Here is a 24,757-nt window from a genome sequence, read left to right on the forward strand (position 1 = left end):
CCCCAACCCCCGGGCCGGAGACTGGTAGAGGGCCGCGGCCTGTTTTCCATGGGCCGCGCAGCCTTGCTACCCCCCTTGCGGTGCCTCCTCCCCCGTTTCCTCCTCCCTCCTTCGCCCCCCCGCACAGCCTCCCCACCTCCTCCCACCGATCAGTGCATCGTCTGGGAAAGCCACTGCAACAGCTTCAAGTGATGCTGCCCTTGCCTCCGCCTCAAGTTGCTCACCACTGCTGCCAGCTGCCCTTCCTTTCCCTTTGCCTCCCGCCCCCCTGCGCCTAGGCTCTGCAGCCGCGGCATGCCTGCCTCCTCCTCTGTCACCTCTTTTGCTTCCCTTCCTGTTGCCTCCCCTCCCCCCTGGCTCTGCTGGCCACGGTGTGTCTGCTTCCTCCTCTGAGCCCACCACCGCCACCCACCTCCTCCTTTCCTTTCCTTCCTGTCCCGTCGCCTCCCCCCCCCCCCGCTCTGGCGGCGGAGGCGTGCTGTGATGTGGGGGGGGGGGAAGGCGACGGAATGGGACGGGAAGGGAAGGAGGGGGTGTTTGAAGCGCTTTGAGGGGTGCCTGCCTGGGGCATGATGTGCCCTCAACTGTCACTGGCTGCGGCGGTTATTCCCCCGCAGCTGTTTGGTGGGGGGTGGAGTATCCTGGGAGGACTTCACCACCCCTTCCACAGCCATAAAATGGAGAAAAGGGGGGGGGGGAAGAGATGACGAGGCTGCACGGGGGGGGGGGGGGCGAGGGAAGAAAAGGGGAGGGAGGATAGATCGAGGTGGGCAGCAGTGTTGGTCTGAAGCAGTAGAACAAAGTAGGAGTCAAGTTTTACCTTTAAGAGGTGGCGAGGCTGCACAGGGCGGGGGGGGGAAGAGAGAGGAGGAAGTGGTGAGGCTGTGGGGGGGGGCGAGGGAGGGAGGAGGAAAATGGGGGAGGAACGCAGGAGGGAAGAGGCGCCATGTGGGGGAGGTTGAATTGGGTCCCCTCACCCTGCCTGCTCTGGCCCTGAGGCCAAAAAGGTTGACGACCACTGCTCTAGACACTACAGCTGCCACGGCCAGTTAAGGTTAAAAAGATGTAGAAAGAGAGATGGGGAATATTAACAAAGGGAAGAGAGAAGACGTGGGATTGTCAAAAGGGGAGGAGGAAAAATAGAGGGGAGTAGGTAGACTGAGAAGGGGAGGGGGAAGAAAGAGGGGATTGTAAGACAAGGGGAGAAATAGAGAGCAGGATAGATTGACAGAAGTGGAAGAGAGAAAAGGGGGAGAAGTAGAGAGAGGGTGAGGTTGATGGAGAAGGGTGAGCAAACGTCATGGGTGGTAGATTGATAAGGGAAGGGGAAGAAAGAGAAAGAGGAAGAGATTGTCAGAAGGCGTGGGGGAGAAATACAGAAGGAAGAATGACATAGAAGGGTGGGGATAAAGAGAGTGGGGAAGATTGACAGAAAAGAGAGGGATAAAAAAGAAGGGAAACATTGTTAGAGGCGGGGGAAATAAAGAGGAGAGGAAAGCAAAGAGAGAAGGGATGTACTCTTCCTGAAAGTTTTTTCTGCACCCCCACTTTTATAATGTAACTGCCAAGCATTTTACAGAGGTCTTTTCAACGTAATGATCTTCAGAAAGGTTTGATTTCATTCTTTGATCTGGAAATTGCTGCCATTTAGAGTTCAGCCAAAACTTCTTGAACATTCTCATTATCATCAAGAAATGGTCCCCTTTGGGGACAGGTTTTTATATTCCTTGCAAATGATTTCTTATTTGTTTAAATTACCCTTATTTGTACTCAATACTGTCAAGTCAACATTTCTCCAAAGACCACTGACTAGCTAGTGTTGTCTTCCAGTTCACTACATGATCTATTTGTGTGTGTAAGCCTTTTATGGCACATGTTCATTTGGAGATTTTATTGTTTAAAAATGACTCCATATGAACACAGGAGACAAGCGTCGAAGTGGAATGAAATCAAAGCTACACTATAAGCAACAAAGAAAGAGCTATGCCAGGCACACTAGTAAAAAGTTATCAGACCACATGGTGGCAGACTCTGCCTACAAATTAAACAGACACAGATAGAAATTATGAAGAATGATAGGCAATAATAGTCTGGAAAAAGGAGAGTTCTTGTCTATGCATACAGGAACCTGCACATATTTGGATGTAGGTACACAGACTGGGCATATAAGGGCCATTAATGTAGAAGTCAGGTGCATGGGGTGTTAGCTACAATCCTCACTTCTCCACACATTCATTTTACTCTAGGCAAATGCCTGAATAGGATTACAAGGCCTAATTTTAAATAAAATGTGTGATCAGCATTATTTGAAAATGCTTCTTGGGCCATTCCCTCTGGCTAAAAGACTAACTTCTTGCAGAGTGAGGATTGGTATTCCAACCTGAAGGCCAGTAGAACTCACCTCCAAATTAGCAAGTCACTAGAAATAAAGACAAAACACCTGTTTATTTTTATCAATGTATTAATATTAATTTGGAGGCCATCATAATTGAAATGGACCTCAGAAAAGGTAGTTTTTTTCCTGTACAATTCTATGATGCAAGGTATATATTATTAACCATGTTGAAAAATCACAAAATTCCCTCAAAATATTTTATTGCCATTAGTATGATTAAAATTTTCTATCATAACCTCTTCCTGTTGGGACTGTTTACTGCTCTCAAAATTGTTGCACTGAAAATAAAACTGCTGAATAAATTCTATACATTGTGTGTTATGGCTGCTAACGCAGGACACATGTTCTCTGGAAAGAAGTAATCAGAATGCTGATCCACCAAAATTTTAAAAGTTAAACACCTTCAAATCTTTATCCCCAAAAGATTTCAGTCTTGTCTGTGATGTTTCTTGTTTCAGTTAAAATTTACAAGAAATCTCTCCAAAAGGCAGACACTATGGAATTAGGATATATTTACAACACTCAGTGTATGGGAATAAATGGGACAGTCAGACAAACTCTAAGAAAGGAGATACAGGGTTAAGCTGCTCTGCCTTCTGGGCACATACAACTCCAGATAGTCACATAGTCAAATGGCACTTTCCTAGGAGGCCAAAATATAAAAATTCCATTGCACATTGCTCTAAGCCATGCAGTTTTTAATACACATAAGATTAAAAAAAAATAGCTTCATGCCTCAGGCCTCTAGATGTTGTAATGTATACAGTGGGAGTTATGCAAACATTATGTCCAATGCACCATTGGTAGGAATACATTCCTACTACAATGATCCTACTTCCTCCCCACCACCTTTGAAGGTTGTGGCACTTTAGAGTTTGTATAAACTATAAACAATAAGAACACTATTGCTTTCCTTCAGATCAATGTGGGAGGGAATCTAGGACTTTTAGGGACTCAGAAGTAGGCATACAGTGTTCAAATTAGCAACCTGAGAGCAGTTAGTTGGTAATTACCTGCTTTCAGGAAGTGCTGGGTTGATGATTCAGCAGTCTGTTACACATTTTTAACTGCAGCAGCAGCCAGAAATGGTAGTTCCAAGTACTTGAGACAGAACTTCCACTCTTGAATCTGTACACCTGTCTGCCAAACACACAATGATTTTGCAAGTTTTAACAAATTGCACAAATTAATTCAGTGACAGATTTTTGCAGCTTTTTGTTACAAACAGAAGACCTTATCCTTCTCAAACAAACTGATGTGCGTATGAATTGAAGTCTTTCATAAATAGAAAAAATTAAAATGTAGTACTTGTAAGGCAAACTGTTCAATGTAACATTTTCAACTGTTAAGTACTTTTTAAAAGGCAGGTTACAAACTTTAGTGTATGGATGGCATTAACTGTTGGCATTAATGCGTTCATAACAATGGGAATGCAACAGGAGACACAGCAATTCTGGACAGGAAAGACCTTAATCAGTTGTCATCTGTGAAGAGGAGCACCTTGGTTTTTTTCCCCCTGTTAAACACTCAGTTCTTTTTTTCAAGACTGCCAAGAAAAATAAGAACAGAACAAAGTCAGTAAAAGTGCTAATAAATATGTTGCCTTGGCTTATAAAGAAAAAACATGGGATAAAGTTCTTGTGAAAGTCTCCTTGTTTCTCCCCAGTTGTAATGCCAGATTCTCAACTTTACTTACTTGTATTTGATTAGTCGCCCTCCTTGGATAAGTTGTGCTCCTTCATTGGTAAAGTGGCAAGCAAACAGCAACCAGTTCCTGGGCTGAACCTTATATGCAAACCTCATGAATGTCAATGAGTAACAGCAAAGTGCTATAAAGGTAAAAACAAACAAGTTAGTGGCCTAAGAAACGCTGATGTAAAGGATACTTTCCCATAATTTCTGCAAATAGAATTTTAAAACATTTAAAATTAGCCTCACCTAAATGCAGACACACTTATATTTCACAAGTACGTGTGTTCTGATTAAATTCATAGACCAACTAAGATTGATTACGTAACTATTGAGAACTACTGATAAATGTCAGAATCACCAACATGTGATTATATTTATCTCATGTTTCCATTCATGAAATTATACCAAAGTCAAATATTTCTTCCTATTCAAAAAGAAGTTCTCTTAAAATCTGAGCGACTAGAAAGTTGAGCCCCTGTAACAGCACTGGAGAACAAAAGCAAAAGGAACATTATATTAGTACCCATACTGCATTAGATCCAACCAACTTTTTCACTCAATCTCAGACAAGTGCCCTTGTTGCTACAGCCCCTATTTATGTTATTTATTGTCTACCATCTCACTTGGACTCAAGGTAGTTTATACTGAGTCAATACCATTGACAGGATGCAATGTTCAATAAAGAATACAGTAGGATGAGGGTTGAAGAACCAGTCAGAAATTTAAAAACAACTGAAGCAAAGCATAAGTGTTAACATGACACATAAAATGATGCAAAAATTACCTAGCAGGATCCTAGATCCAAGCTAAACACAGTAATACAGAACACAGACCTTAATAATTTATCAAAGTAACTTTGTGAATCATTTATTACAATGTAACTCTGTTGCCTGCATAGGAAAGGCCTCTTGAATAATTCAGTTTCGCATAGTTTGCGGAAAGCCATAAGAGTCTCTGATCCTCTCAAGCAGGCCATTCCGGGATTTAAAATGTTTTATTGATTTAAACTACTACAGGACAGCAGCATTGCAGATAATACATAAAAGAAGGGGAAAAGCAAGAAAAGGGAACATACAGAATGGGAGAAAACAGAAACCAGTACAAATATATCAATTATAACTCCACCTCTCAATATAATACTCTAATGTTTCTACCTACAACAATCTCCATTAAATGTTACCTTCCTTTCTTCTTTTACCAGGACAAAGAAACAAAAAGAATAATTCCTTTTAGTAAACTAGCAAAGCATTATACAACTAAGCAATTCTTCTTAAACACAAATCAAACTGTCTCATCCTCCAATTTTACTAAATTAACTTGCAGCTATGACTAGCACAAATTAGATTATTAATTTAACCAAAAGCATAATCAAAAAGCACATGAATATTTTTTCTTTATTCATAAGAAATTGCATAACATATCTCCAGTATAATCAAATACTTTATCAGTCTTTATAACATTTCTCCTACAAATGTGTTAAAACAAATCTACCAAATTGATCTCTCTAAATAGGCAGACTGTCAATATTTACCTATTCACCAGGAAAAAACCAAAGGGAAAGAGAACCAAACATAAAAAGCCCCACATTCCAAAATCCTTTTAAGTTCCTTTAGTTTCTACATCCAAGTTATATCCAAGACAGTCCGTTTGTCCATAACTTATCTTCTAGTGGCATCATGCATTTCTTAATAAAGATTCCTTATTCAGCCACTCACCAAAACAGAAGAAAAGATCCAGAATCCTTTTTGCGGATTGTTTTCCAACACCAGATTAGACAATTAAAGTACAATTTGCCTCTTCTCGACATGGGCCGCCTCCTCAACCACCAAAAAAAGAGTTCTTCGCCATCTCCCCTTCTCCAGTTGGTCTTGTTGACGGTCAGCATCCGGTGAAGAATTAAAATTGTGTCAGAGAGGGCCATTTTCTTTTCTCCTTGTTTGTTTCGCATAATCACCATTTTCCCTTTGTTTTCACTGCCACTGATTCACTCTTTGTAATGCAAGGCTTCTGTGGATTTGCCCTTTCATTAGCTGTTAGATCCTCTTTGCTCAGATAGTTAGCTGAAAACATGAAGTAATCTTTAAGATGCTGCTTAAGTGAAATAAAATCCTCTTTTAAAGATCTGAAAATTGCACTGGTTTCTTTTCCATGTGGTATTTCATTAAATGATGCCATTTTAGAATTCAACTTGTGCATAAGTTCAGTCTCTCCAATCAGGTTATTTTTCACTTCTCTCTTGTAAATTCTTGTTCTACAGCAACTTTAACAGAGCTTGTTAAGAGACATTCTTTCAGTTACAAACAGATAAAGGAGACAGAACTTTCTGTGTTTCCCTTTTATAGTCAGATCATTTTGCAGATTCTTGATAATCTTTGTACTATATGTCCAATTAAAGTCCAGGTCAATTTTATTGTTTATATTCAAGCCAGTTTGAGTAATTAAGACTGCTCATCACGTTGCCGGACCTTTTGAAGTAGTCTGTGAGCTAATCTATCGACGGTATGTTAAATGGCCCATTGGGGTAAAATTGAAGAAGATAAAACACCTACTTGTTAGGCAGAGCTGTCGCTTTTGATGTGGAGGAATGTTGCATTAAAGAGCGTACTGTAGAAAAAGAAAGCAAAAAGCGTTCGGGAGTCTTTCTTTCTTTGCTGATTTCAGCTTTCAAAGCTGCGGAGCTTCGGGAAGCACGACAGGTCTTGGGGGCCATTGCCTTTGGCCCCCTCCACCCACTCGTGGAACTCCCATGCCAAAGAGAAGGCTCAACAAGCCCCCCCTTTTGGGGGTATCAATTCTGTGATACCCCTCCAACGACCAGAATCAGAATTGCTGCAGAGAGCATCCACCAGCAACCTGAAGCCAAGATGACGGATCCCGGAAGTCCTCAAGCACGCCGTTCCATAAGGTGGGGACTACACATAGTGCACAGCATTTTCTGATAATCAAAGGGGAACCCCTACTTTTTTGGTCACAAGCAGAAAAGTTTGCTGACTCTAATCCACTGTTTATCTGAAGGTATCCAAAAACCTTGATGGAACCAAGTTCTTTAAAATGTACACAGCTTTTCTATTAAGTTTCCCCAAAAGAAGCAGGATCACATTTCTAGCCCATTCACAAATTTGTCGTATCTAAAGGGTATGATTCTAGGCTGTTGCACTCATCTAAGGGGTATAATTCTAGGCTGTTGTTACTCATCTTGTGAAAGAAGAGTGCATCTTTCTGGTAATTTCTTAACTACTGTAAACTCTGTGGAAGAAATTAAACTGTTTAGTTTGTTTTAAAGCCTGCATGGTTTTTTGAATAGGGAGATATGGTAAGAATTCTATCTATATAATGCAAAGATACCTCCCTGTTCTAAGGCATAAAAAGACTATTTATGCTGGCTGCACTTTAGTAGCTGCTTTATATGACCAGTCAATAAGTAAGCCCAGGACCACTTACTGGTATTATCTTCATAACTTCAATAAGATTGCATCCACGTTCAGTAACCACTAAACAGGGCCCCAAGTTCCTTAGAGGACTGTGAATATCCCACCCCAAATGTAAATGTTAAATAAATGGGTTGGAATTCAGGCTACTGAAATCCAGAAATGACTATAAGCATTTTTAAAAAGTAATACTCAACCATATTTTGAAAATTATATTCTCAATTGCCATTTCTTTTGCCTAGAAAAAGGTGTAATAGTTTCCTGTGTTCATAGGCCCTGCATGACCTCAATGCAATTTTCTCTCTATGAACAGTACATTGCCATATCATAAAATAATGTCTCCCCTCGCTCCACCTCCCCCAAAAACGGTTAGTCATGCAGCAAGTGGAGAAACTGTTTATGAAAAACAGGTCTAAACACCCTTTACTTCCTTGCACTCAAAGAGCTAAGTAGATGCTTCACTGAATTCCTGCCATTGTTTTGCACATATTATATCAAAATCCAAGACTGTTTTCCAAATGTTAGAGTGATGAAGACTACCTGGGGTGCTGCTTCAGCTACTTCCTAATGTCTGGGCCTGACTGTATGCAAAATTGAACCATGTGTGAGATGTATTAAACAAACCACACGTTTCAGTAAGTTTGATGACATGTTAGGAAACTGCTTAGTTTTATTCCTAGACTGCATTTTAGTACTTACCAAATGTCATTCGACCACTGATGATCTCTGGCGATTTCTTCATGTCATTTATAGCAGCAATAGGGAGTCCCCAGTTGGCTACTGGCCCCCAGAAGTGCTTTAAGGGGGGGGGGAGTAAGAAAAGGAAATGTATCATTTTGTTTGTTCATATTTATTATTATATCAGGACTCTTAAAGAGTAAGTGCTGAATTCATGCCATCTTTTCTCTTTAAAAAAGATGCCTTCCTTATATACTAAAAGAAACATGCCCACAAAAGGGTTCCTTTCTCTCTACACTGTTAAATATTAACACAGTACCAATGACATTTCCCTCCAAGACAAAAAGAGATAAATATATGAAAGCTGTATTATACCAAGTTAGATAATTGATCATCCAACTGAATACTGGTTGTTGCAACTAGCAGCAGCCCCCTCCAGGGTCCATGGCAGACATTTCTCCCAGCCTTGTGACCCAAAATCCCTTCAGTTTACTGGCAACTAAAACTAGGACCTTCTACAACTGTTTTATAGGCCACTTCGCAGAACACTGTTTGTGCAAGAACAATATGTTTTTATGCATTACCCAACTGAACAACTTTATGAAAACAGAAGTTACTAATTGAAAGAGCATTACTGACATTTTTTTCCAAATGTATAGGAAAATACTTTGCAGAAAACTTTTGCATAAAAGCTTATGTGAACTTTCGTTCGGTTAACCTGTATTATTTTAGTCATCCACACTGAAATACATCCACAACAATGGTTGCATTATTCATACAAAAAACCCAAATAAATTTTATTTAATTATGGCAATTGGCTGTGTTGTTTTGCTGCCAATGGAAATCAAACTCTCTGCTGCATCTGTGAAAGCAGACTTATTCCCTTTGGTACAGAAGCTACATACAATATGCTTATAGTGGATTTTTAATTTTGAGATCAGGAAACAGGGAAAGTATACTTTCCCTCTTGTTTGGCTCAGTTCTTTGTTTGAATGCAGAAGCCAGGTGCTACCCCTCTACTACAAAAAGCAGTCGCTATCTGTAGAAAAACAGGAAGGAGTGCTGAAGAATAGTAAAAATGTGAATTATTGTGTTCTGCTGCGGTCCTAAGTACCTTTTTGCTCCTTTTTCTAGCAGCAATTGGTAGTAGAGAAAGACTGCTACAAATAATTATAATAGGTAGACATTCAGAATCTGCTTTCCTCACAAGTCAGCAGCTTTGAAGAAAGCCTCCCCATATAGTTTTCAGGTAACATGAAGTTAAGGTCCCTCAGGATAAAGTTTATTAGAACACAGAATTGTACGCAAGATGCAAATTGAGCAAAAGGATGAATATTTTATTTAATTCATCTTTCCTGGAAAAAAAACCAGTAATCTAACTTCAGTAGGCTGAAACACTGCTCATAACTATGTTAGAAAACATGCAGAAGTGTTTGAAAGAAAGCAGAGAATATCTTACCGTACTGTTTTATAAGTGGCCATGATTCATTGTTCAAGTAGATACATGAAAGAGAAAATGAAAGTAATTTGCCTTAATAAAATAAGTTGTGATAAATCAACACATTTATCCCCAAACCATCAACTGCTAAAAGGAATTGATTCTTAAATTTAAAAGGTAACCATCTTAATCAAGCAATATTATCTCTGATTCACATAATGGCACCAGCAATGTTTCTGTTGAAATCAATGGGATTTAGATCATTCACAACTTAAGGCCAATTGACTTCAAAAGAATTTACTGTCACTAAGTTTACTTGATCAGAACCACTACATTAAGGTAAGAAGTTGCCAAATCCACTGTAGAAAGGTATCTCTGGGTTGTAACTGAACACAAGTAACAGGAAACTTATAAACAGGAAAAAAGGGTTGAATTTATGTATAGCTGTTGTTAGTTGAGTTGTCTTCAGTACAGGCAGTTTGGGGACTATGCATTTGCAGGCCTGCCGATGGAGACACATTTCTAGCTTCTGTAAGTAGAGAGAGCATCACTGGGGTGTCATTTTCCCTTTGTCCTTCCACACCACCAAGCCCCTCTGCAGCACAGCTAAACCACAGCAAAAGCTCCCAATGTGTGCCTGCACAGAAGACAACTCAATGAACAACATTTACAGGCAAGTGCAACCATGTTTTCATCTTCAGTCTTCTGTGCAGTCCCACATTGGGGAGAGTACCAAGCTATTCACCAGGAAGTGGGCACAGAGCTCTAGGTGAACAGGGAAAGCAGGACTGCTCTGCTGACAGCTGCTTCATGTAGTATTGGATAAATGTAGGGAGGGATGGTGGTTCAGTGGTAGAGTGTCTGCTTGGGAAGCAGAAGGTCCCAGGTTCAATCGCCGACATCTCCAACTAAAAGGGTCCAGGCAAATAGGTGTGAAAAACCTCAGCTTGAGACCCTGGAGAGCCGCTGCCACTCTGAGTAGACAATACTGACTTTGATGGACCAAGGGTCTGATTCAGTATTAGGCAGATTCATATGTTCATATGTTCAAATGTTCAGGTGGCAGCTCTGCAGAACTCATGCACTGGAACTGGCACTGCCCCATGGACTGCCTCATTGTGTCAGCACCATCCCAGCCACCATGAGTCATATGATGCTGGGTCATGACACCAGCAGCTGGGCCACATGGCTGGGCTGGCACAGGTGCATGAAGCCACTGCAACCCAGCTGAGTCAGTCCACATGGCTGCTGGCTGCCAGCTTGCTGTTGGGACAAGGATGGGTCAGTGGCCTCCTCCACTCATCTGCTGGGTCATGGGTGAGAGGGCGTAGCCCCACTGTGCCTATGGGCCTAAGCAGAACCCCTCTGCAGAAGGTTGTGGAGGAGGCTCTGGTAGAGTGAGCTCAAAGAGTCAATGGGCAATCAACCCCATAGGATGTGGCTGATGGCCACAGGATAACCTGATGGCTCAGACAATCCATTTGGATAAGGTCTGAAAGAAGGCTGCGAGCCCAACCTGTTGCCTCCAAAAACAAACAAACAAGGAACGGCACTTTCTAATAGATCTTGTGCTATGAAGGGTATAATAAAACCGTTTTAAGATCCAATCCATGCAAGGCTTTTTCTGCAGAAGATTCAGGATTGGGGGGAAATACAGGCAGGGAAACAGGATGTGACAAGTGGAATGAGGAAACCACCTTTGGCAGCAATTCCAAACTAAGCCAAAGCACTACTGTATTGGAGAAAAATGAGGCAAACGGGGGATAATCCCTGAGCGCAGCCAGCTTCCTCATCCTCCTAGCAGAAGTGACTCCAACCAGGAAATGCACCTTAAGGGAGAGGAGGGACAGGAAACAACTAAAGCCAGTTTGGTGTAGTGGTTAAGTGTGCGGACTCTTATCTGAGAGAACCAGGTTTGATTTTCCAGTCCTCCACTTACACCTGCTGGAATGGCCTTGGGTTAGCCGAAGCTCTGGCAGAGGTTGTCCTTGAAAGGGCAGCAGCTGTGAGTTCTCTCAGCCCCACCCACCTCACAGGGTGTCTGTTGTGGGGGAGGAAGATAAAGGAGATTGTGAGCCACTCTGAGATTCAGAGCAAGAGGTGTCTGTTATCAAAGACTGTTAAATAGACAAAACATTGAGTGTTAAGTTTTAAGCATGTTTGTATTTAAAGTAAAAAAAATCTTTAATTGTGTTTGTGTCCTTTTATCTCTGCTACATGACATCACGTATTAAGACACACATGGCCCAGCTCGACAAAGTCCCAGATCCGACCCTCAAAACAAAATAGTTCAACACCCCTGCCTTAGACCTTAAAAGGCAAGAACCACCACTATCATGCATGTAGTAAAAACCCATGGGGCTGTAGCAACTGAAGAGAAACATATTCAAGTTATGAAGATCAAGGATGGGGTGTACTCCACCAACTTTTTCAAGAGCTGAAAAGTATAGGAATAAAAACTCTTGCTAACAGCTGAACTGGGGACTAATTGGACAGCACCCTTCTGCAGGAGCTCTGACACTGCAGCTATTTTCCCCCCCAAAGGAGGCAGAGGGCCCAGAAGTGGTGTGTTGACAGACTCCAACTTGTAGTCCTCCACAGTAGTGGCCAGGACCCAAGCATCAAATGTAATCTTCCACCATATGCTATGGAAGGGGGCCCTGTGTGTTAAAAAAACAAAAAACAACAACAACTTGGAGGGGTTGCTGCCATAAATCAGAACAGTGCCTTTTGCCCCAGATCCTTAGGTGAGTGCATCTGGGAGGGCTCTTGACCAGCTCTGGAGGCCTGATGTTTGCCTGCAATCAGACAGAAAAATGATGGCCATGCCCAAAATATGAGGATAAAGATGGAGAGACAGAAGGAGTGTTCTTTTGATACCTCACTTGCTGGAAGGAAAACACTGCCTAGGCTGTTGAGGTAGACTTGTATATACACCCAAGGACCTTGTCATTTACCTATTCTTCTTGATCTGTTCCAGGGTCTCACTGTTTTTAACAGGGAATAGCTGGTCACCCTCAAATGGCAAGTCCTCAACCTTGGCTCACATCTCCAACTGTACAGCACAATGAGGCAAAGCACCGGAAGGCAACACCAGAAGTCATGGAGCTTAGGGCAACCTGCCACATGCTCCCCTGCATTCATCTGTTGCTTAGCAAGGCAAGAGGCCTCAGCATGAAGAGGTTTAACCACTGAGCAATGCTCTTCAAGAAGGGAGTCAAAATGCAAAGCTACCTGGTCCTACAGAAAGATTTGATACTCTGCCATTATAGCTTGAGAGTTTGCAATTCTAAAACTTAAAGCACCCACTGAATAAACCTTGTGGCTCATAGTTTCAATCCTGAAGCCCTCTTTATCCACTGAAGCTGAGTAGGAACCATGATGATGTCTCAACTAAAACTCCTCCAAGACTAGTGAAGATGGAGGAGGATGAGTGAAAAGGAAAGTGCAGTCTGTCTGTCTGACTTTATAAAGATTTTCCATCGTACAGGAAGTAGAAGATATGGAGGATAGCTTCTCCCAAAGACTCTTAGCCATATCCAAGGAATGTTCAAGGATCAAGAGGGTGACAGACATCAGGGCAGAGTGCTGAAAGGATCTTGAGCTTGGGCTTCAGATTCAGTGAAACCACCTCAAGCTCTAAAAACTTAGCCATCCTAATCATTTGCTCAGAGAAGAGCCATAGGTCCTGGGTCAGGGACATACGTGTACAGTCTCTCACTATGTCTTAAGGGGAAGGATCAGTGGCCAGTGCCGGGCCTGGGTCCAAGCAATAGCCTTCTTTTTGCTCGCAATCAGAGAAGCACTGCTGATCTGTAAGATAGCCAGCAGGGTGAAAGTACTGATCCAGAGGAGATGTGGAGGTGCTCTTGCATGACAGGACTGAATCCAAAGGGGGTTGCTTATCCCACTACTGTGGGCATGGGCGGTAAGGAGGCCAAGAGCCCTGCTGGAAGGGACACTGCCAGGGGTCACCCCACCAAGGCTGTGGACTGAAGGGTTGAGAGAGCATTTGTTGCCTCTCTTGCTGTGCTGCATCCAAGGGTTGCATTAGTGGAAGTGGCTTCTCCATCTGCATTGGGAGTGACCTAACCAGAACGGGCTCAACCTCAGAGTCCAAGGCACCCGGGCCCCCAAATTATGAAGATGGTGTGTGATGGATTGGGGAAGCAGTGTCCTCCAAAAGAATCTGTTCTGTGGGCTCAGGAGTCAGGGTCCTAGCCAGCTTGTCAGATTGCTTTGAATGGCTCAGGACAAAGACTTGCTGAAGTGCTTTGACTTCTTAGCTGGGTCTTAGAAGAGCTGTGCTGGGCTGTAGATGGCTCTGGTGAGTAGGACCAGTGCTGATGTGGATCCTGGTTGAGAAGCGATCAAGGAAAAACAATGGACTCAGCCCTCAGAACGAATTCCCATAAGACAGATGACTTTCCTGACAGCACATTGGAACTTGAAAGGGTGTGCTCCCAAAGGGCTGCCTTGAGGCAAGAAGCACTCTCTGCCCTGGCCTTGGGAGTTAACTGTTCACAAACACAGCAGGAAGGCACATCAAGCAGAGAACATGCTCATCTGAATGAGTCATTATTGGGCTGCACTGCAGGCATCTTTTAAATGATTTCTGATCCATAGCAGAAATAAAGAAAAACTATACCAATTCGAGACCTCCATGATGAAGAAAGAGAGACGGACATGAACAAACATCATGGACAAGGAGCAAAGCTAAAAGTGAATCTTAGCTTAGAAGCAAAGGAAGGACTGAGGAAAAATGGCACCCCTTGCCCTTGGCGTGCTTTTGGCAAGAATGCTCTGAGCATGTGCCAAGGAGAGGGGTGCCTTCTCTACTCTTAGAAGCTAGAAATTTCTTTCTATTGGCAGGCGTATGCATGCACTGTCCCCAGTGTGGAACTGCACAGAAGAGCAAAGATCGATTCCTATGTTCATTAAGCCATGTTTTGAAAATCTATTAGTAATTTGGCCTTACAACCTCAATATTAACACAATTAGTGTTCTCTCCAAAATATGCACAATTTTCAAGGGTCTGAGAATTTAGAAGAGTCTCAAATGAATCAGATGCTATAAGTAAAATACTATACAGTATTAACTAAAGGATAAAAGACCAAGAGTCCAGTAGCACCTTAAAAACTTACAAAGTCTATGGTAGGGTATGAGCTTTTGTGAATCACTGCTCACTTCTTCAGATACAGCTAGAATAGAAGTCCATCTGTCCTTATATCTTGGAGAGTGATTTCAGATGCCAAATGACAATAGCAGGTGAATGACAACAGCAGACGTGATTGGATTATGTGTGATATGCACACTGGCCTGTTTGTCCAATAGAGTATTCCCTAGTTTGAAAGTCTCACATTCCGACAACTGCTTAGATTCCAAAAGAGCCAAAAGACACTTCTTTCAAGGTTAGAGAATAAAGTAGGAACATCCTCCAAGACTGTGATCATACACACTAAATAATGCACTTTCAATCTACTTTCAGTGCACTTTCCACCTAGATTTTGCCAGTTCACACAGTAAAATCCAGTTGGAAAGTGCATTATTTAGTGTGCATTTCTACATTTCATATTTTTAAAAAAATCTGATATTGATACTAGACAAGGATTACACAGCTTTGAAAATAATTGTTTTCCTGTTTTACAATGACTGTAAATACACTGTCGTCTGGGGATAGATCAAGATGGGCTGCCATGTCTGTCTGTAGCAAAAGAACAGAGTAAGTGGTACTCTATTTATACCTTGCCACAAATTTAGTCTTTAAGGTGCTACTGGACTTATGCTATTTTCTACTGTAGCCTGGGGAGGTACAACTGTTTCTTGCTAGCATATGATGACTGTTAACAGCTACAGAAAAGGTTATTTACAAGAATTCGTAAATCAAAGGTGCTATAAAAGCCATGCTATCCTATCCGATGTTTGTATGCTTGGAAGTAAGGGGATCTTAATCTCAAGTAAATATGCAGAGAACTGCAACAATTACTGCTGCAGATAGACCCTGAACTATCTATTTTTTATCCCTTCCATGCTAGATCAGAAACTGTGTTGATAAGTCACATGAACACCAACAGTCAAGTTACAATTGGTCACCAACTTGACATCATTCCCACGTGTCTTTCAATATTGATGGAAGTCTCTCTTCCAAACCTATCACTTAACCTAAGCATGCAACAATGTGTGTGTGTGTGTATTTTTCTCTGGACACATTTTTAACAATAGATTTGTTTATTCCAGTTGTCATAAAACTTAAAACTCATTTGTAGCTGGAACTGACACAAAGAATCCACTGGTGGTCATATTGGGGCAATACAAAACATTCAAATGGAGGTCCTGGAGAGTCACTACTAGTCAGAATAGACAATACTGATGGTGATGGACCAATGGTCTGATTCTATATAAACAGCTTCATGTGTGTTCAAGCTGCTATTGCCCTTTGAAGAAACAGAGAAAGGCAAAAGTAGTAAGAACTAGTCTTTTTTCCCTTACTAACAGATCCTTGTGATCTGTGTTACCTACTTCAGCTCCTGGAAGGAAATGGCGAAGCCATATGAGTTATGAGAAAGCAAAGGGAAGAACAATAAGGAAATACAAATTGTCCAATCCAGTCAATTATGAGTAACTTCACCTGCCACAAGAAAAGGGAAGACTTTCTTATACAATGTAACAGTCCACATTTTACACTGCAATCCTAAATAGTGTCACTCCAGTTTGAGCCCAGTGAAATCAATAGGTGTTGACAGTGTCACATTGTCAATGTCCTGTATATGATCACTAGTGTCTCCATTCAACCAGTTCCTTTGTAAGAACGTACATCATTTTACTCATTTTAGCAATAATCCCTATTTAATATTTTAATTATTTGGCTTTTCCTCACCTTGCTTGCTCTTTTCTAACTGCTTAGATTCCAAAAGGATTCTCAACAGGGCCAAAAGAGTCTTCTTTCAGACTTACAGAATACAGGTTCCACAGATGCTTGGGATCTACTCACAGATCAGTAGCTATGTTAATTCTGGAACTCTGTCATAATGGCTCTCAGCAGAATGGGAAGTCCACTGTTGTGGCTTATCTTGCATTTTCCCTGCTGCCTTTCCCCACTTCCTCAAGCACATTGTGTATATTAAGGGGAACTTTTTTGCTGCTTGGTTTTAATTGTTACTACAGGCTTGCTTAATACAGCAGTCACTTGCTTCATCTCCTGTACCTCAAAGAATTCCTTCAAAGTGACCAAAGTGATGATCTTTTAGATCATCAGTAACTAGTACTGGTATGGGTGGGCAATTAGGCTTGTCAAGATTCTGGAAACATACTTTTACAGAAATATCTGTAAGGCTGTGTTGGAGTAACTATATGGATTAACAGCAAGAGCTTTCTTCTACAATTATGCTTATAGCACAGCAGGACTGTGAAACTGCACATTGCTAGGAGACTGAAAAAATAATCTAGGAAGGTGGGAGAAAAGCAAACCCAGGACACATCAAAAGCAGCCTAGCTACAGACAAAGAACTGAACAGGAACAGGGGAGGGGTGGGATTAAAGAAAACGAGACTAATCAATGCACTAGAATGAAGTGAGCTAACCTATAATCTAAGAGCCCTGTGTAAATTTCTTGAGCCAAAAACTGAAATATGCCCTTACAATTAGCATTTTTTAAAAATTTTCCCCATACAGCCAGATAACAGATGTTTGTACTTAGAATCTTTTCAGTTCTGAAGCAATAAGATTTAAGAAGTTGGTAGCTCTATATCTAAGATCCCAGAGATATATTTTACAGGTAGGTCAGTAGCTGAAGCAAGTTTCCATTACACTAGCTAGGAAGTATCTTAGTAACACACAAAGCAAGTAACATAGTGGAAAGAAAAGCTAAGGCAATTTGCACTGTTACAAATGGAAATGCTACTTTGCTAAGTGAAATGCCATTTCAAGTGATTGTGCAAGCTGCTGTGCAATATCAACACAGTAATTGTCTACATACTTTCTCTGTAACATGTTATCACATGCATGAAACCGAATTTACAATTAACAGAACCAAATGCCTAACATTAATATTCAGTAATAAACTACCACTAACTACCCAGCATCAGCTGCAAGGTGGTGGGAGGCCCTTTGGGACAATTGTGATGCCTTATTAATATTTACATGATTGTGTTTTTTTCCTCTTAACTAGAACAATTGTTACTTCAACACATCAAAAATAAAGTTCCCAAAAGTTGCAATGTTTGTTCTGTGGATTACTCAAGAGAACAATGTTGCTATAAATAACAAGCAACTCTCCAATAAGGTAACCTATTTTCAGCCTATTTTCAAAATCATGTGCTGCTTTGTATCTCTCCTATGCCACCTAGGGAACTGGGCAAAGGAAGCTGTGGCTCTTTCCTACCTTCCCCAAATACACAAGCAATTTTAGGGTCATATCAGGATCCCATGGGAAAGGAGGTCTTGTTAGCTGAAACTGGACTACTAGAGCTGATGCTAGTTCTTTAAAGGAAAAGAAACAGTTTCCTGTCTCCTCTCCAGGCTATTCTTTGACAATACGGCCAAACCAGTTTTGGCTAGTCACTGTGAGACATTAAAAGCATTAAAGTGCTGCTCCCTTCTCCGAGTAGCTCCAATCCAAATCAACCACCTGCAGGGATGAAGAATATCAGGAAAATCCAATCACAAATCTTCCAGCCAGCATTCAGCAGGTGCAGTTCAAATCACTGCACCACTGATTGTACTTACAGAGCCTCTGTGTTAAAGAGAAAGATGTGTTAATCCTATGACTGCCAGCCTCCAGGTGGGACCTGGAGAGCATCTACTTTTACAACTGATCTCCAGCTGGCAAACATCAGCTCCCCTGGAAAAAATGGCTGCTTTGAAGGGTGGCCGCTATGGCACTGTACCATGCTGAGGCCTCTCCCCTCCCCAAACCCCACTCTTTCACACCTCCACTCTCAAAAGTCTCCAGGTATTTTCCAACACAGACCTGGCAACCCTAGTTAATCCTCTTCCAGCCTGAACAGGTGCATACAGATTTTATGAAAGTGCACCTCTTACACCAGGGGTGTCAACCATGTGGCCCGGGGGCCGAATCAGACCTCCAAAGGGCTCCTATCAGGCCCCTGAGTAACTGGTAGTCATCTAATTCCTTCTTCCTATCTCTTGCTTCCTTCTGCATCAGAGCTTGCCTTGCCAGTTAGTTCAATCGCATAGGATCTTCAGAGCAAAGCCTCTGTCTTCTCCATTGGCTGAGGCTCCTCTCTTGGGGAGAAAGGGGGGAGAGATAGCTCGCTTTGACAGGCTCTCATTTGCACAACAAAGCTACTAAACCAAGCCTCTCTTCCTTCTACTGGCTGAGGCTCCCCCCCCCCTTCCTGGTCCCCTGGGGAAGGTAGGAAAGAGCCACAGCTTCCTTTGCCCAGTTCCCTAGGTCGCATAGGAGTGATACAAAGAAAGCACCTTTAAGACCAACGAGTGCTAATGTTTTAAGCATGTCTTATTTTAATTTTTTTTAGATCTTTAATTGTGTTTGTCTGTGTCTTTTATAAAGTTTATATCTCTGCTACCTGGCATTACATTTTATGTTGCTCATGGCCTAGCCCGACACGGTCCTTTTTATACCAGATTTGGTGCTCATAACAAATGAGTTTGACACTCCTGTTCTACACCTTTGGGCTGACATGAGATGAAGAAGCTGAACAGATAGATCCCTTTGTGATTGAAAGGTAGGAAAGGTCCCCTGTGCAAGCACCAGTTGTTTCCAACTCTGGGGTGACGTTGCTTTCACAATGTTTTCACGGCAGACTTTTTACGGGGTGGTTTGCCGTTGCCTTCCCCAGTCATCTACGCTTCCCCCCCAGCAAGCTGGGTACTCATTTTACTGACCTCGGAAGGACGGAAGGCTGAGTCAACCTCGAGCCGGCTACCTGAAAACCCAGCTTCCACCAGGGATCAAACTCAGGTTGTGAGCAGAGCTTAGGACTGCAGTACTGCAGCTTTAACATTCTGAACCACGGGGCTCTTGCTATAAATAACAATTTATATTGTGACTGAAAACCTTCTGCAAATCCACTCTTTCATCACTAAAGAGATACATGGGCAGGAGCAACAGTGCATGGTTGCCCCTACTGAAACCATTACAACAGGCCTATACTTGCGACTACACCACCTGCCCAGAACAGGGGATCTGCAACTTTGAAAACGGCAATTCTCATGACTCAGTGGAATTCCAATGAAGTTACAGGCAATGTTCCTCTAAGCTGCAGTCTTGTGAGCAAATATTCTACTTTGTGGGCTACTGGCATTAAAGTCATGAGCTACTGCACAAATTAGTGTGCTCTGGGGTCATTCTTCCTGAGCTAAGATAAAACAAAAATGTGTGAACTACAAGCTAAAAATCTGTGAGCTAGCTCATGCCAACTCAGCTTAGAGGGAACATTGGTTATAGGCTATCTAAAGGTAAAGGTAGTCCCCTATGGAAGCACCAGTTGTTTCTGATTCTGGGGTGACGTTGCATATACTTGAGTAATCAGGACAGGCCAAAGTAGACGAGATCTGAGCAATGTTCCCTCTAAGCTGCAGAGTCTTGTGAGCAAAAATTCTACTTTGTGAGCTACCAGTATTAAAGTTGTGAGCTACTGCATAAATCAGTGCGCTTAGCAGTCATCCTTCCTGAGCTAAGACAAGAATCTGTGAGCTGGAGGTTAAAAATCTGTGAGCTAGCTCATGCTAACTCAGCTTAGAGGGAACACTGGACCTGAGTTTCATAGCTCCCAAGCAATTGATTCTTAAGCACCTGACTCGCAACGAAGAATCTAAGTCCGTCCCCGCGCTGCCGTTTCAGGAGCGGAAACGACACCGGGAATCCGCTCAATGTCCCGCGGGGAGTTAGTTACATATATCAGTAGACCACTAATTGCCCAATTACCCCTCACAAAGAGCCTCTCCAGATCCTACACACATGCATACGAACATCCTCGGACAACCAATCCCCTCTCTCAGCCCCTAACGAACACGTGGAAAACTATGTCTAGGACTGCACCTTGGCAATAAAATCTTATATAGACAAGCTCCCTCAGGCCCATTTCCTGACCACAAAGACGCACGGCAGAAGCCACGCACTCGCTCCGAGCGTGCGTCGGAAGGCTGCTTGGATTCCTCCCCATAGCCCACAACGGCGGCAGCTTCGCTCGCTCCCGACTTCAGAGATGCGGTGGGGAATCCCTGACAGGGAGGGAGGGGTGGGGTGCCTGAAAAAGGACAGAAAAGTCGGTTCTTTCGCTCTTGCAGCCCCCCTGCCGCTTCCCCACCTCATGAGATAGTCCCTGAAGTCTTTGCTGCGCACATAGTCCGCGGCCTTACGAGCCAGCGCCGCCGCCATGGCAGAAGAGGGTCGTACGGAAGCGGCAGCGAAAGGACAACACCACCCGATCCAGGTCCGTCACCTTCAATGACAAACTCCCACCGGGGACAAGCTGCCTCTTCACGACCGGCCCCGGCTTCTTCTTTACGGCAACGCCGCCGTCTCCATAGCAACCCTGCAGCCCATTGGTGCCGAGCTACCGCGCCCTCTGCCTAAATAACTTCTAGTGAGGACGGCGGAGGGAGGTTTGTCGTAAAGTGTGTAAGAGGTACCTAGGCGGGACGAAATGCGTATGTCGCAAACCTTGAAGCAAAAAACCCCTCCTGTGTCAGATCGCGTCTCTTACGTAAAGTGTGAGCGGCACTTCTTGAGCCACTATTGGTTACACCAGCGTCTGCTGGTTCCCTATTGGCGGGAGCAGATAGTCTTGCGTTTTGTTGTTTCCACCTCCTTTGCTTTCGGCGTGGCTGTCAAGGGCAAGAGCCCGGCCAAGCTGGAAAGTGTCGTTATTTTCCTGCTTGTCTTTGGCTTATAGAGCCATTTCCTGCTCATCCAACCGGGTCCAAAGCGACGGTACTGAGAGCTATTCATAGCCCACTTCTCAGAACTGTTAGAAGGATTCAAGACCAAGGCTCCAAGACAGTGACGTCTAGACTAGGGGTGTCGAACTCATTTGCTATAAGGGCCAGATCCGACATAAATGAGACCTTGTTGGGCCATGTGTATCATAAAATGTAATGCCAGGTAGCGGAGATATAAACTTTATAAAGGACACAGACAGACACAAAGATTTTTTTTTTTTTTTAAAAACAAGATAAAATATGCTTAAAAGTTTAGCACTCTTGCAATATTTTGTTTAACAGTCTCTGATAACTGGCACCTCTTGCTCTGAATTATTGCATCAAAACCTGGAGACAATGTCTGTGCTGTAACAATCTTGAGTAGGCTGTTCAGGTGTGTGTCTGTAAGTTGCAAGACTATTTTTGATGTATTGGCATTCATTATAGAACTCTGATGGTCAATGCTTTGAGCCTGAGACCCAGGGGGAAATATGAAATGGCTGGGTGTTGTGAGCTTTTGTAGGTAAGTTGCTTCACGTGCTGGTCAGCCAATGGAGGAAATAGAGGCTTTGCTCTGTAGCTCCTGTGCAATTAAGCAAGCCTGGCAAAAAAAGCTGTGATGCAGAAGAAAGCAAGAGAGAGAGAAGGAAACAAGTGACAGTAAGTTGGTCGCAGGCCTAATAGAAACCCTCTGGGGGCCTGATCAGGCACTTTGGCCTAGGCTTCCCAATCCTCAGGTCCCAGTAGGGGATCCCCTGGTTTTACAGGCTTCCCCCAACCCTCAACCAGCTGGCCAGCAGGAGGAAGCCCCACCCCCACAGTCACCATGTACCTCTAGAGCTCTGGCAGGTTTAGAAACCTGCAAACAGGTCTGTTTTTAAAATGTGTGCTTTTAAAGTTGAGCAGGAAACAGGAAGCACTTCATGGGGAAGGGTCAGCAGCAGTTTCGTCAGAGCACAGACCCTCTGTTTTGCTTTTGTTTTCAAAGCAAGTAAAGTTGTGTAGGAACCAAACTCAGTAAGTGTGTGTGTGTGAGAGAGAGAGGGAGGGGGCAGGGGATTCCCCAGTTTGGAGGCCCTCCCCTCACTCTAGAAAGCGGGGGGGGGGATAAAATGTTGTTAGCCGCCCTGAGCCTGCCGAGGTGGGGAGGGCAGGATAGAAATAAAATTTATTATTATTATTATTATATTATAATGTCTACTGGACACTCTATTATTCCCTATGGAGAATGATTTCCATAGGGAATAATGGGGAATTGATCTGCAGATATCTATGGCTCTGGGGGGGATGTCCTTTGAGGTAGCGGCACCAGCATCTGATGCCTTTCCTCAAAACACCCTCCAAGTTTCAAAAGGATTGGACCAGGGGGCCAATTCTATGAGCCCGGACAGAAGGTGCCCCTATCCTTCATTTTTTCCTATGGAAGGAAGGCATTGAAAAGGTGTGCAGTCCCTTTCAATGTGATGACCAGAACTCCCTTTGGAGTTCAATTGTACTTGTTCCAACCTTGCTCATTACTCCACCCCCAGTGTCTCCTGGCCCCACCCCAAAGTCCCCAGATATTTCTTGAATTGGACTTGGCAACCCTACTTGGGCCACATGTTTGACACCCCTGGTCTAGACTTTACTTTTTAGCCTATCCTTTCCCAGGAGCCCAGGGCAGTGCATACTATTTATTTATTATTTAGAAGATTTATATGCCGCCTCTGCACTGATCTGCTTTACTCCCTCATGCAACATTGTCTTCTCAAGTAATCCTGTCAGGTAGGCTGGGCTGGGAGCGGGACTGACAGTTGATTTACTTGTTAAGCTTCATGGTTGCAGAAGCCATGGGAACCCCACAGTCCCCAGCCATAAGTCTGAAACACTAACTACACCTGCTGTCAGTGTGTCAAAATACAAAGAGTACAAAGTACCTTTTTATAATACCATTTAGGCTCAGAATTCAGAACATTCCTTCCTCTGTTTTGGCAATAATCATATAAAACCTTTTTATACTGATAATTTATATCTAACCATTTTGCTAATAATTCCTACCGTGGAATTTGCCTTTTCTACTGACCCTGCCCAGTGAAATGCTGTATTGATTAGTTCTATCCATCACAACACCAATGATCACTTAAGATGTTTTTGACCACACACATTCTTTCCTCTTGTGAATCTGTTTCTCACCTTCAGTTAGGGTTGTCAACTCCAGGTTGGAAATTCCTAGAAATTTAAGGACAGAGCTTGGGGAGGGCAAAGTTTTGGCAAAGGAGGGAGCTCAGCAGGGATCTGATGCCATGCAGTCCCTCCTCCAGCCGCCATTTCTTCCAGGCAAACTGATTTCTGTAGTGTGGAGATCAGTTGTAATCCCAGGAGAACCCCAGGCCTCACCTGGAGGCTAGAAAACCTAAATAGCTGTCCTTCATTTATACCTGTTAGCATCAGAATTTGAGGAGTGTGGGAGGAAGTACCACTCCAAATTATGTCTCCAAGTCACCCAAATTCCAACTTTTGCATTTCTCTCCACTGTGAATAGCACAAGGAACCACACATACTGTAATTCCCTTTCACCCCCCCGCCCCCATTCCATCACATCTAAAGCTGCTGGGATTTCAGGACCTTCACCAATGTGACAAGTCATCCAGTCACTGCAGCACCAGCAGACTGGTACACTGGTGCAACTCTGCTGGCACGGAGGCCAGAATTAAATGGCAATTAAGTGACAGAAGGAATGAAATCAGTAGTCTATGCACTCTCATACTTTAGCCCCAGTCCCTGTTGTAGCCCATAAGTATGTTTAAATACATCCATTCAAATAAATGGAAAAATAAAATAACTGACCCCCACTTCCTCAATGGAGTCATGATGGAGCATAGGATTCTGAGAAATCTGCAGCCAATCACAGCATACACATAACAACTCATGACAGGACATAGTTATCTCTGAAAATAGGGCTGTATCACTTTGGCCCCTTATTGTGCAAACTCTGAATACACAAGCAGAGTCTTTGATGATGAGACACTGGCTAAAGAGCTCTGCTCAAAAGAAGCACAAACAGCCTAAGCAAATGCAGGAAAAAGTTATTGATAACACTGGTCTCTTCAGATCTCTTGCAGGTACTCCACCACAGGCCATAGGCACCCAGCAGGAACCTCATCTCCTCTCCTCCAAAAGAGGACAATATATGTGACATAGGAAAATGATTTTTTTCCTCATGCCTCTAAGTCTGTCTGATGC

General features: G+C 43.0%; 1 protein-coding gene across 2 annotated transcripts; it reads right to left on the reverse strand.

Annotated features, from left to right (window-relative positions):
* Nucleotides 1–2,443: 2,443 nt before the first annotated feature.
* On the reverse strand, nt 2,444–21,286 carry MPC1 (mitochondrial pyruvate carrier 1). 2 transcript variants are annotated; one of them, XM_060242252.1, is made up of 4 exons: nt 9,653–9,838; nt 8,215–8,311; nt 4,092–4,224; nt 2,444–3,941 (listed from the first exon to the last, which is right to left on the reverse strand). In XM_060242252.1, the coding sequence occupies exons 2-4, from the start codon at nt 8,255–8,257 to the stop codon at nt 3,923–3,925; spliced, it is 195 nt and encodes a 64-aa protein (XP_060098235.1). In that variant the 5' UTR covers nt 8,258–8,311; nt 9,653–9,838; the 3' UTR covers nt 2,444–3,922. The 2 variants fall into 2 exon arrangements, with proteins under 2 accessions (XP_060098235.1, XP_060098244.1); XM_060242261.1 differs by lacking the exon at nt 2,444–3,941 and adding an exon at nt 20,923–21,286 and having other exon boundaries at nt 4,088–4,224; nt 9,653–9,656.
* Nucleotides 21,287–24,757: the final 3,471 nt, after the last annotated feature.

This window comes from Heteronotia binoei, chromosome 1, assembly GCF_032191835.1.
Source record: "Heteronotia binoei isolate CCM8104 ecotype False Entrance Well chromosome 1, APGP_CSIRO_Hbin_v1, whole genome shotgun sequence".
Taxonomy (NCBI): Eukaryota; Metazoa; Chordata; class Lepidosauria; order Squamata; family Gekkonidae; genus Heteronotia; species Heteronotia binoei.

Bases quoted from the DNA above. Each gene is read 5' to 3' on its own strand.
- MPC1 (XM_060242261.1), bottom strand. From the start codon at position 20,993: ATGGCGGCGGCGCTGGCTCGTAAGGCCGCGGACTATGTGCGCAGCAAA. The intron at 4,225-8,214 runs GTAAGTACTAAA...TTACCTTTATAG, and splicing joins CAGTGGTCGAATGACATTTG to CACTTTGCTGTTACTCATTG.